This window comes from Chiloscyllium plagiosum, unplaced genomic scaffold (assembly GCF_037043375.1).
Source record: "Chiloscyllium plagiosum isolate Xiang-an unplaced genomic scaffold, Cpla_swu_hap1 HiC_scaffold_39, whole genome shotgun sequence".
NCBI lineage: Eukaryota > Metazoa > Chordata > Chondrichthyes > Orectolobiformes > Hemiscylliidae > Chiloscyllium > Chiloscyllium plagiosum.
Window position 1 is genome coordinate 16713770 of NW_028270177.1, and position 13682 is coordinate 16727451.

At 39.0% G+C, this 13682-nt stretch overlaps 1 protein-coding gene across 1 annotated transcript in view; it reads left to right on the forward strand.

Moving 5' to 3' along the window:
* Positions 1–640: 640 nt before the first annotated feature.
* Positions 641–13682, forward strand: part of myef2 (myelin expression factor 2) — a 29809-nt gene continuing 16767 nt past the window's right edge. Inside the window, exons 1-4 of the mRNA XM_043677341.2 lie at positions 641–803; positions 8247–8452; positions 12739–12791; positions 13235–13242. Of these exons, the coding sequence (XP_043533276.1) occupies positions 721–803; positions 8247–8452; positions 12739–12791; positions 13235–13242 (350 nt within the window). The 5' untranslated portion in view covers positions 641–720. The remainder of the gene's footprint in view (positions 804–8246; positions 8453–12738; positions 12792–13234; positions 13243–13682) is intronic.

A 13682-nucleotide genomic window follows, 5' to 3' on the forward strand; every position in this document is an offset into this window, starting at 1 on the left:
ATTTACAACAGCCGGAGTTCTTCTGGTTTTTACATAAATAAATGACGTGACCAAAGTTGACATATATAAGATGCATAACCAAACGAGTTTATTCCAGTAACGCACAAAAACAGGTGTCTGAAGGAATTCAGCAAGTCTGGTACGACCTGTTTCAAATCCAGTAACACTTAGAGTCATAGAAATGTACAGCATGGAAACAGACCCTTCTCTCAAGAACGTACATGCGATCAGGAAAATTCTTCCAGTGATTACATTTCACAAATAAAGTGAACATAGGGAATTTTCATCCCCTGTCATCTGCAGACCTCACTTTCTCCTCATCCCCTGTCAAGCACACCGAGAGGTTTTACTTTATTGACAGCCGTAGGGTACACTGTACTGTGGCTGAGAGCAGAGAGAGCACTTAGATTGTTCAGGTTTGGAGGTGGCGGTGTTGGACAAAATGTAAAAAAATCACGCAACACCAGTCTGTGGTCTAACCGGCTGATTTTGGAAGAACGCGCCTCGAAGACCCCAGTGCTGCCGTGTGAAGCTGAGGCTTGTACTGGGGAGAGGCTGGGTGTTTGAGAGTGAGGGTCGGGAGTTATCGCGAGATCAGAGGGTGACGTGGGAGGGGGAGGGGAGGGGCGCGCGGCGGCTCCTGCCTCAAAGGCCGTGAACTCGGACGGACGCTCGATCGCTCGCCCGCCCGCCCTCGCACCCCTTTCAACGAGAACCGCGATGGAGGAGCTCAAAGAGGAGACGCAGGCAGAGCCGAACCTGGAAAATGCTCCGCACGAAGACAACGAGGCGCCCATTAAAATGTAAATGAATATTGTCGCATCCAGCCGCGGAGTCCATTTGCTACTGTCCCTGGGCCCCCGGTTCCAGGCCTCGGGCCGGGCTGTCCGCTCAGACGGCCACCCTCTCTCTGTCTCGTTTTAAAATTCATACTATTAAGCCGACTGTGTGTCCGGCTCCTCTCGGAGGCCCGAAGCTCCCTGTCGGTGTAGAAGCCGGTCTTTTTAACGCCTCTGTTACAGTTAGCGCGATGTAGTATTCGCTTTGTCGTGCAGTTTGATCTGGATCTCTACTGCAACTATCTTTTTCGCCTGAAAATTTGATGTTTTAACCCTGCGGGGTTTTTTCTCTACAGTTTATACACAACGCAAATTCGTGATTTTTTTTTTGTCTTTTCCTGTTTGATGGGAAAGTAGTTACAATGTGGAAACGTGAATCATATTTGTGGGCTGCTACAGTGTGGCGGAAACAGTTTTACTTGTAGCCTTGGGCAAAGGAATTTGTTCGTCTTTTTGAGAACTATACGCTTGATTAAATTCTCCTAGTGTAGGTGGGGGAGTTAATGTATGTAGTAGTTTCTAAACTGCACATCACACGACCTGGCTCCAACTCTCTTCGGTTTATTCTCGAAATATTTTCCTCTTTATTCTTGTACCTTTTTTTCCGTAATCTGGGGGAATTTCTGCAACTGTTTCATTGTACGTCTAACAAAGAAATACGCACGTGGTTCTCGGTAAACGTTTTACATATTTAAATATAAGTATAGAACAAAATTGCCTATTGGAAATAAAATATTTCTCAGCCTGCAAGAAGGCACTTTAACAGTAACATTGAGGATGAGAGCATTTTCTACGAATGATTGTGGAAAACTATCCTAATGAAAATTGCGATTGCTTATGTGTTTTGTACAGTCCTTGCAACGGTACAAGTAGCTTTTATCCAATAGCCAACTTATGGTAATGAATTTAGCCGATTTATCGTCTCCCTATTGCTAGTTCCATTGGAACGCTGTTTCAGTTTCCAGCTAATAGTACAACCCCGATTTATCAAGCTGCCAGATAATTATCTAATATATTCCATGGCTTACAGATTTTTCCCAGTTAAAAACCACACAACACCAGGTTATAGTCCAAAAGGTTTAATTGGAAGCACGCTAGCTTTCGGAGCGTCACTCCTTCAGGTGATAGTGGAGGACTCAATCCTAAAACACAGAATTTATAGCAAAAATTTACAGTATGATGTAACTGAAATTATACATTGGAAAATACCTTGATTGTCTGTTGAGTCTTTCATCTGTTTGAATACCATGATAGTTTCACTTCTTTCATGTGTAAATCACAAAACCATTTTTTAAAAAGCTGCATTCTCAGGTTAGCTGCAACAATGGGTGATAGCTAGACAATATGTTGAAGGTGTTAGTCTCCTGTTTTCCATATCTATGTCATGTTTAGATTGATTCTAATCTAAAAAGTGAGATAACAGTTTTACATGAATTCATGCAGTTTTGAGCAAAGTACAATGTAACTCTGCAAGTACAAATTCACCCCACAAAATATGTATGCGTGTGAGTTTTTGTCTGTCTGGGTTGGGGATTGTGAGTGTGTGAGAGAGAGTGTGTAGTGAGTGTAGAGTGTCTTAAGTCTGTGAGGGAGTGAATGTGGGAATGTGTGTGCGTGTCTGGAGTGGGGGGTTGTGAGTGTCTGAGAGAGAGTATGTGCATGAATGTTGAGTGGTCTAAGTCTCTGAGAGGGTGTGTGTGTGTGTGTGTGTGTGCGTGTGTGTGTGTAATGCAATGGTGGTCACCTGTAATGTGATATGAGCCCAAGGTCCTGGTTGAGGCCCTCCCTATGGGTACCGATCTTAGCTATCAGCCTCTGCTCGGCCACTTTTCGCTGCTGCCTGTCCTGAAGTCCGCCTTGGAGGGTGGTCACCTGAAGGTCCGAGGTCGAATGTCCTGGACCACTGAAGTGTTCCCCCAACTGCGAGGGAACATTCCTGTCCGTTTCAGCACCGTGCCAAACAACCAATTTAGCATTGTCGAACTGAGCAATATAAGCAGCAGCATCTTGTTTTTGTGAGAGTCAAATTGCTTTTAATAGTTGAGATGATAATGATTGGTACCCACTCTTTCCCCCCCCCCCCCCCAGTCTAAATTACAAGATTCGGTTAATAGCATTATTCCAGGTTAGGTTGTTGGTTCCAGTCCCGTTGCAGGGTCAGCACAGTTGAGCTGCAGATGTGCTATATTAGAAGTGCCATGTGAATGTGAGGTGAAAAAAGGGATCTGTCATGTGTATTTAAGATCCTATCATATTATGTGGAGAGTAGAGTTTTGTGGTTTTCCTCACATGAATAACCTCCAAGTAAATTTAATGTCACGAAGATGAGCTGTGAAAATGTAAATTTCATATGAGTAGGGAATTATTGTGTTGCCTTTCTATTCTCTAATACGCAGTGGTGTCCTTGGCAAGGCCAGCATTTGATCCCTCCCTAATTGTTCTTCAACAAAGTAACTTTCTGGGACTACTTAGGTAGTTGAGAATTAACCACAATGCTGATTTGGAGTTGAATGTAGGCCAGACTAGATAAGGATGATGGATTTCTCTCTGACGTTAATGAACCAGATGGAACTTTACAACAATCGACGAGAGTTGTCATTATCATGTTACGTTTATGCCACCATCCCATTATCTGTATCCTCTGTGCAGACAAGGTGGTGTTTCAGTGGTAATGTCACTGGGCTAGCTATTCAGAGACCCAGGTCAATCCTGTCAGGCCATGATTTCCTCTGAAATGGCTAAGCAAGCCATCCTGTTCAATTATGAATGGCCAATAAATGCTAGCTTTGCCTCTTCATCCCTTGAAAATATAAAGGAAACATGTGGAAAGGTTGCTGGTCCTAGTTGTCTGAACTTCAACTTTCGATTATGTCCTTTCATTTCATCAAACACCTGCTAATTTTTTTAAAATTCAGACATATAAGAGATTTGGCCTGTTTGATTATAAGTTTCTTAAATTTGCTTTCTAAAACACAATATTCCTATCCTTACCCATGATTTTGTAAAATCATGACTTCCTTTGATTTGTTTTTGCCTATAGTAGACACCTGCAGCCTATAATTATAGTGTGCTGTCAATTGCTGGTACAACATGCAGTTTTCAACTTGCATTTATATAGTGCCTTTAATCCCAAACCACTTCAAACAAAACTTATAAAAAGGTATGATACTGTAGCATGTAAGACAATGCCAAAAATTTGGTCAGAGGTAGTTCTAAAGGAGTGATAAAGGAATAAGGCTAGATAGAAGGTCTACGGTTGAAGACTTTCTACTTCACGCAAAGGGTAGTGGGCATTTGGAATGTGTTGCCAGCAGAGGTGTAGAGGCAGGCATGGTAGATTCATTTCAGATTTGTCTGGATAAATGCATGAGTAGGTGGGGAGTAGAGGGATACAGATGCTTAGGAATTGAGCAACAGGTTTAGACAGTACGTTTGGATCGGCTCAGGCTTGGAGGGCCGAAGGGCCTATTCCTGGGCTATAAACTCCTTTGTTCTGAAGGTATGGCAAAGATAAGCCATTGCAATGACACAGTTATGACTTGGGAATTAATGAGGCTGTAATTTAAGGAAGGGTTGTGAAATTGGAAGAAGTCTGAGGTTGGTAAAGGCAATGCTATGAAGGAATTGTAAATCAATAAGCATTTTTAAATCAAGGCATTGCTTTGCCTGGACCCAGTGTAAGTCTGTCACAAGGGTGATAGTGAACAGAACTTTATGCAAATTAACACAAACAGCTGAGTTTTTGATGACTACAAATTGAGAGAGTAGAATGTGGGATACCAGCCGAGGGTGTGTGGAGACAGGTGGCTCAGTGGTTAGCACTGATGCCTCTGCGCCAGGGACACTAGTTTGATTCCAGCCTGGGCTGACTTTGAGTCGAGTTTGCACGTTCTCCCCGTGTCTGCGTGGGTTTCCTCCCGGTGCGCCGGTTTTCCCCCGCAATCCAAAGATGTGCAAGTTAGGTGAATTGGCCATGCTAAGTTGTCCAGAGTGTTCAGTGATGTGTAGGTTAGGTGCATTAGTCAGAGATAAATGTAGCATGATAGGGTAGGGGAGTAGGTCTGAGTGAGTTACTCTCTGGAGGGTTGGTGTGGACTTGTTGCGCCTAATGGCCTGTTTCTACACGAGAGATTCTATGATAATAAGTGCATCAATGAGGGTTTCAGTAGTAGATCAACTAAGATCACGGCAAAGTTGGGCAAGATTACAGAGGTAGAAAAAGGCAATCTTGGTCGTAGGAAAATAAAGTCAGAAGTTCATTTCAGAATTAAATGTGACTCAAAGTTCTGAGTAAACTAGTTTAATTTCTGATTGTTGTCAGAGAACAAAGTTTTGAGTGAGATCTGTCAACACGTGGTCCACTAGCCAACATTTAATTGGAAGAAATTAGATGGTATTTTAGATTTTGTTACCATGTGGTTATAGTGTAACAGTGAAGACATACTGCTGCAATGGTGTAAGGGACAGGAAGGGCCCAAATTGGAAAAACAATGTACAGTTAGCACTCCTTACCTAAGAAAAGATATTTGCCTTTTGTGGGAGTGTAATGTGTGTTGACTAGACTGGTACTTGTGATGGCAGAGACTGTTCTTTGAGAATGGTAGAGTAGACTAGGATTATGTTCTGTCATTCTGAATATTGGGAAATCTGATTGAAATATAAAATTCTTAAGGGGCTTGACAGGGTGCATACTAGAAAGATGTTTCCCTGGATTGGGGATTTCTAATTTGGGGTCACCACTTCAAAATAAGGTATTTAACCATTTGCAACTGAAATGACAATTTTTTTTAAAAGGGTTGTAATTATTCTTTTGGAATTTTCTTGTACAATGGAGTCATATATGCTCTGTATGCATAAGGCAGATACTTGGATACAACAAGAATCGAAGGATATGGCATGGGTTGGTGGAGTTGAGCTAATCAATGAACCATAATCGTACAGACCCAAAGTGCAGTATGACCTATCCTGTTTCTATTTCTTAGTATCCTTCAGGCAGTTCTTTAAAGCTTATTATCATCAACAAGGGAGGATGAAGAGTTGAAAGTTGGGGCAAGGACAGACTATTAGCTCATGAATCATAAAACTAGTTCCTGGTCCAGACCTATTCTGTTTGTTGTGGAAGGAATTCAGTTCTACCTGGAACATCTTGAAGTGTTTAATATTAAACTTTCTGATGTTGTGTAAAGTGATTTTTTTTCATATTTAAGAATAATATTATTAGTGATATGTATAATAAATGCTTGGTAATACAAAAAGTAAACATTGCTAAAAGAAGAGAGTTAAATTGTGCACTTAGTAGAGCGAGTTTGCGAGGAACATATTTAGGGAAGACAAAACTGATACCAATTTATACAGCTTGAGAAGAAAGTGATATTGATTCTGCTATCATTGGCATGAAAATGCAGCCAGGGCAGTTAATCTTACTTCTTAGACCAGACTGTGGTCAGGGTGTTGTCATGAGAAAGCAACAGAGATTTGTGGTTTCCATGACCCATTTTAATTCCATGAAAAAAATGCAATGAATATACAAGCTCTTCTTGGTTACATAAAACAGGGACTATTTTGAATTTATGGAATTTGTACAACATGCAAATGCATGACAGTGCAGTGATCTTTAAATTTTTTTTTAGGTGTAATTCTCAGCATGTCCGGTTGATAATTTGCAGTGTTCTGATTGTGCTCAACCAGTCTGTGCTTGCAAACCTGAGAAAAGTATATCCACCATATGAGATTCTGCGACTGGAAATCCTTCATTAAATAATTAAGGCTGTGCAAAGAATCACACTAGAAACCAATTTAAGATTATCAGTGTAGCCGCCTTCTATACCATATGATTCCATTAAATCTAAACATTCATTCAGCCTGCCCTGATAGTTCTGCGAGAAAGCATGTCACCAAGCAGGAAATAAAATCCACTCCGTGTAATTCGTTTGCGCATTTGTGACGCTGCATGTTTTTAATTCTCTGGAATCTGGGCGTTGCTGGCTGGTCAGCATTTATTGCCTATTCCTAGCTGCCCTCGAAGGTAGTGATGAGCTACTGCTGCAATCCAAATGCTACAAGTAGACTCACAAAGCTGTTGTGGTTCTGTTCGCCGAGCTGGGAATTTGTTGCAGACGTTTCGTCTCCTGTCTAGGTGACATCCTAGAACCACAACAACGAGCACCCGAGCTACAAATTTTCGCACAAACTTTGAAACTCTCAAAGCTCTTGGGGAGGGCTTTTGACCCAGTGACAATGAAGAAACAGAGTTGTATTTCACGTTAGTATGGTGAATGATGTGGGGGAGCTTGGTGGTGTTCCCATGTATCTGCTGCCCTCGTCCTTCTAGATGGAAACGGTTGTGGCTTGAAATGTGTTTTCTAAGGATCTTGGGCGAATTTCTATAGGGTATCTTGTAGATCGTACACACTACTGCTACTGAGCATCTGGTGGAGGTAATGGATGCTTGTGGATATGATGCCAGTCAACCTGGCTAAGTGGTCCTGGATAATGTTGAGCTTCTTGAATGTTGGAGCTGTATCCATCCAGGCAAATGGTGAGTATTTTCATCACAATGCTGATTTATGCCTGATAGCTTTGGGAATTAAGAAGGTGAGTTACTCACTACAGTATTCCTACCCTCTGACCTGCTCTTAGAGTCATACAGCAATACATCACAGAAACAGACTCTTCGGTCCAACTCTTCCACGCTGACCAGATATCCCCATCTGCTCTGCTTTCCACTGTACTTGTATAGCGAGTCCAGTTGAGTTTCTGGTTAATGGTACCCCCCAGATGTTGATAGTGGGGGAATTCAGTGATGGTAACACCATTGACTGTCAAGGGTGGTGGTTAGTTTGTCTGTTATTGGCAGTGGTTGTTACCTGACATTTGTTTCAGATTTTTTAAAAAATGTTTTTCAAATTCTACCATCTGCTGTGGCAGGGTTTTAACTTGGATCCCCACAGCATTAGCTGGATTATTCTGGATTAATAGCGATAATACCACTAGGCGGTGGCACACAGGACACTCTATGTTGACAAAAAGAATTTGTTTGCATCGAGTCTCTTTTTAAGTGAACATAGTGCTACTGCATTCCCATGGCAATACCCAGACCAATCAGAATATACCTGTCTGGTTTGAATTCAGATTGATGGTTGATCTTTCTGCATCTCCATGCAAGGCTGGCCTCATCAATCACCACCTTCCCCTCATGTTGTCTTAACTCTGCCATATTTTTCAACTCCGCTTCTTGTGAGAACATGATGAAAAGATTTGAATTTTTGTCTAATTTTTGCACCGTTTAAGATCTGGTTCTTTATTATGTTGAAAGATGCAATATTTTAACATTTGAAACAAATGGCTCCTTTGAGAACACCTGAATAGTTTTTTGTGAAGTTAACGTATTTTTCTTTTAATACCTAGTGAAGAGGATGAGCCACCAAAGGAAGAGACTTTAAGTTTGAAAGAAAAATCCACAGGAAACAAAAAGTCTGATCGATTTCATCCATATTTAAAAGAGAAGGCGACAAATGGAGACAAAAAGGGTCATAACCAGAACAGAGTGTTTATCAGCAACATTCCATATGATACAAAGTGGCAAGTGATTAAAGACCTTATGCGCGAAAAAGGTAATTTATGGAAAGATTTTTTTTCTACATGAATAACAACAATACTTTCCAAAATTAATTTACATTTCTTCATCTACTAAAGTTTAAGAGATTTCTTTTAATTTTAGCGATGGCATAGCAGACTGAAAGTATAAATAAAATAGGAGAACTTTGTGTTTGTGATCCAGTCAACACTAATGAGACGATACTTTTTTGTGCTTTGAATTTAGCATTAAAACGTTTAGCTTATGTGAAACATCAGGGCAGATGTTAAAGTTGATCTTTGCTTTCAAACAAATATGTAATATTTATCATCTTTTCATCTGTAATTTTAAAATCAGTTATGCATAAAAATGAAAATTTTGTGGAGTAGAACAAGAAGTACTTTAAGGGCTTGACATCATGCTAATTCATGTGCTTTAATTGCCTGATTTTACAAGTGGGAATGTAGTGAAGCTTTTATGATGATATTGTCCAGAGAACTCATTCAAAAGTGTCATCAAGTCCTGATTGCACATGCTTAGTGTATTCTCCCTTACAAAAACACATGGCAGAGGAAAATAATCAGACCCTTTAAATTAAATTAAATAGCTTTAAATTAAGGGGTGGTAGGTATAGGACAGATGTTAGGGGTAGATTCTTTACTCAGCGAGTCGTGAGTTCATGGAATGCCCTGCCAGTAGCAGTGGTGGACTCTCCCTCTTTATGGGCATTTAAGAGGGCATTGGATAGGTATATGGAGGATAGTGGGTTAGTGTAGGTTAGGTGGGCTTGGATCGGCGCAACATCGAGGGCCAAAGGGCCTGTACTGCGGTGTATTTTTCTATGTTCTCTACCCTCAATACTGCAAAGCTACAGTTCTAAGATATTTGTAGGGCAAAAATATTCCTCGTTGGATTGAAAAGATACCAACTGCAATGTTTCTCTTTTGGGAATATCGTACAATTGCAAGTTTATTTATTGAAATGTCTGTTGAGATGGTGAGTCTAAAATCCTTTAATAGCCATCAAAATTCTGCTGGAAACTTTCAAAATTTAGCTCCAAAGCAAACGTGCATTGTGTTCTTTCTTTTCCAAAAGACAAGAGAAATTTTCTTTGGTAAGGCGGATTCGCACTAAGAGATGCATTAGCAATAAAGAGTGACATCTCTCTTTGCTTGGCATTAATTTGGAATCATCACTTTGTTACAGTTGTAAATTCCAGTGGATTACATGTTGAGTCATTTAAAACAAATTCATTTTTGGGTGAGAAATATTTCTTATGGAATCTGTGCTGCTCCTCAGATTGGTCAAAATCTTTCTTGACCCTGCTTTCCCTATCCCAGATAGGTAAGTCAGTCTCTTGGGATAGTAAGAATTGCTGATTTCCCAAAAAAATTTAGACCCTGGAAGTCCATCAACGTTTTGCATTTTCAAGCCACACATTTGTACAACTTGGTCACCACGGATACTTTGAGTCTCGATTATTGTTTAAATGGAATCTATATTTGGTCTAGCTGTCTGGTGATTTGGATATAAATGTATATCTAAAATAATTTAATTGTGCAATTGGATCTAAAGATTCTGGGTTCTTTGGAAATGAGGTTTAAGATGTTAACACGTTGTAGACTATTCTGATGGCATACCCAAGAAGTTAGATAACTTTAGCTTTGAGCTCTGGCTGTCAGTGAAATTCTAAATTTATGACCTTCATGATCTGGGACATGTGGAAGTAGTGAAGTATGTGAACTTGGATGTACCTCTTTTAACTACGATGAGAAGAAATCTTTATATATACTGAACTGCATGCTCCTTCTCAATGCTTTGCAGCTGAATATTTTAAGTGAAATCAGTATTCTTTGTGAACAAGCATCTTAAAAGGATTTAAGCAATAAAATAGCTAAAAGAAGTAATAACTACTGTTTAGCTATAGCCTATATTCAGTCTAGATGTATGGAGCTTTGATATAATTTGGTGATGCCCCTCACCCCTCAAATAGATTGAAAATTCTAGCGGAAACTTCCTGGAATCTTGACCTTGCATCGTAAACACCTATGATACAAAAATTAAATTGTTTTTGTCTGCTGTTAGTGTGGATTACAATCCATATTTTATACCACTGGGATTGAGAAACCAAAAGAAAAATAGGACATAACTAGGTGTTTTTGGTTCGTAATTTTTTAAATAGATGAAAGAAACCATGTATTACAAGACCATGCATTGACTTAGTTATTGTATAATAAGAGTTTATCAAATTGCTTGCTTGGCAGTTAGTTGGTAATTATTTCATCCATTGCCTGTCTTTGATGGAAGACATGGTTGGAGTTTTTATGCTCCTTGTCAGCTTTCTTGGAATGTAGTTTCACACTTAGTGGTGTCATCGTATTAATATTTCAGATCCAGAGTGTTGAGCTTCATTAACAGCCATATTTATTTTATTTTAAAAGATTCCATCAGTTGGCAGTTTGGAAATCTCTGTTTGAGAAATCCTGTTTCAAAAGTCCAGATTTGCATCAAAGGGAAGTTGATGTTTGGGCAGTGAAAGAAGTAGGTAGATAGTTGTTTTGTTTTTGCTAATGCTTTCCTTTTTAATGACAATGACAAATTGTCTGGTGTGTATTGCCGCCTGGCTGTTAGGAATCTATTAAGAAAGTTTGTGACAAATCCATCTCAGCTGTTCAGTGCAACAACACATTCTTCTGATGGTGAGTCCTTTCTGAATAACCTTCACGCATTGGGTAATTTTGCAGTTGAGCTGGTTAGCCATTTGCAAATGACTTTCAACAAGTTTCAGTATTATATTTAAAGGATGAATATTAAATGCCTGATATTGATGTGGTATTTCTCATTGTTTTGTACTGTTCAGTTCCACGTGCAAAGGTCCTCTCTTTATTTCCCCTCTTCAATTATAACTAGACAAATCCTTTATTCTTAGAATTTTTCACGACTGCAGGATGTATTGAATGTTGAATAAATGGATACAGGTAGAGCACTTGATGACAGCATGATATAAAGCTCTTAAGGGACAGCATTCCTATTTTCTCTTGGAATTTTAACTGTCTTGTTTGTCTGAACTATATTAGAGAGCAATTTTTATTTAAATTGCAGCTATGGTCGGTTACTAAAATAACGTACTGACATGTTTCACACTTTGCGACAGTGTTGTTGGTAAATGATAGAAGTTTATCATGGATGAGTACAACTTAAAACTGCATAATTTTTAAAATGTATTATCCAAAACTGCATATTTTGTGCAAACTGATTTTACAAGTGATGAATGACTAAGAGTAATTTTGAGACTGTCTAGCAGAGCCGTGTGGACATGGGAGACCAGGCATCTAACATTGTAAAGGCCGCCTAAATCAGGATTTGTTTTGTTTGCAGCCAATTGTATAATTCTGGGCTTTGTTTAGGCCTCAGGATGGATTATTGAAGTCCTGTAATAGATAGTTGAGCATTGTAACTTCTAAATACATAGACGGTGAAATTTCCATATTGTGCACATGGCAATGTAGGGTATTTCTGGTGAAAGGAAATTGCATCTGGACGAGAAAAAGTAGAAAATTACTGATGCTTGCCTTTTAAGTTATTGGAGAAAACCCGGAAGTTGATTTACTTCCTTTATCGTCCTTTTTTATTAAGTAAGATGGAATTTGGTTCCAAGTATTGTTATTATTAATACCTTTACTATTGAGCCAACTGTTGGAGCTTAAAATGATCTTGTGCTAAGTACAATATAATTTTTGATGTTTGCATCTGTTGTAAGGTGACACAAAGTTTTAATTGTGAAGCTCAATGTCTTGGATTTGCATTTAGACTTTTATGCCATGATATGGCTGAATTATTGCTTTTGTGTGTTGTGCAATAAGCATTTTCATTGCAGTATTGTGTTTATGTATTTGTGACTTTACACATCCAGGGTTGTAAGTTTTGTCACCTTAAAACAGTGTATTTTGACTGCCACAAAGTTGGCTTTGATAGGATAATGTAACTTGTTTTAGCAATGTTGGATTGTTTATTAAATGGTAGTAACAATATTTGTTATTTGTTCACCAACTATATCATACAGGCCAAATCTGTTTAAATAGCTGTTATATGATAGTAAATGTTGTTTGAATCTGATTTGGATGATGGAGGTGACAAATCTTTGATTTTCATTTCAAAAATTGTATGTATTGTAATTACTAGGTGGTGTGCTGGTCTGGTGTTGATTGTTGGTGAATAATGGGTTGTTCCTCTGTAGTGTTGTGTAAGCGGCAACAGTGAAGTAAGTGTGTGGTCTTTTAAATGCATTGTTTTTGGTATTTCCCCTCTGTATATCTCATGTAGTTGGTGATGTTATATACGTGGAACTCTTTAAGGATGCTGAAGGAAAGTCAAGGGTAAGTGGGAAAATCTGCTTGGGGGTTCATAAGGTCCTCAGCAGTTTTATTTTTTAATTTATTGTTTAGTACAGGTAGCTCAATTTTAAGGTGTCTTGTTAGCTAGGATACCCTTGTATTTATTGCCAACTCTGCTTATGCTGGAGTTTGGTTGTGTTGTCTGGCACTAAGAAAGGGATAATCTGCAGACCTGTAGTGGATATTTTCATGTTTAATTGATTGGACTGGTGTTACTTTAAACAAGTTGTAATGCATTGCTTTTACAGAAAAGTAATCCTAAAATATAGGAGGAAGTTGCAGCAAGGGCCTGTTATAGTAATTACAACAGTTTTGTGAATCCTTTCCTACATATTGTAACATTTTAAAATAAAACATTAAATTGCTCATGTGCTAAACTATTTTTTTCTTCTTCCTCCTTTGCATTGCCTGTCATCTGAATTTAGGGTTGTGGGTAAGTTACTATATATCTTTGTTAATCAGTTATGGTGTTTCTTTCCATTTCATGTGATTATATATTAAAAATTACACTTATTTCCCCTTTTTATGTTCCCTGAAGTAATACACTTCAGTGTATCATGTATAAGAACTCTGCATAAAGCTCTAGACTCCATAATTATGTAGATGTTTTAGTATCAGCATTTGTTTTGGCATCAGAGGGGTGCATGTGGTGCTGCTTCTTCCCAGGGTACAGATTGCATGAACTTGTGAATTATCTCATTTAAAACTTCTTGGATTCACTACTGAAATTGGTGACCATGAATGATCTTATTGGATCAGGCAGATTTACTTGGGGATTGCTGCTGAATGACCAGTTCCTGACACTTGGCCTGTGTGTGTTTACAAAATAGGTTTCAAACCCAACAGCAAAATTTATCCTTTGCAATTGATGCT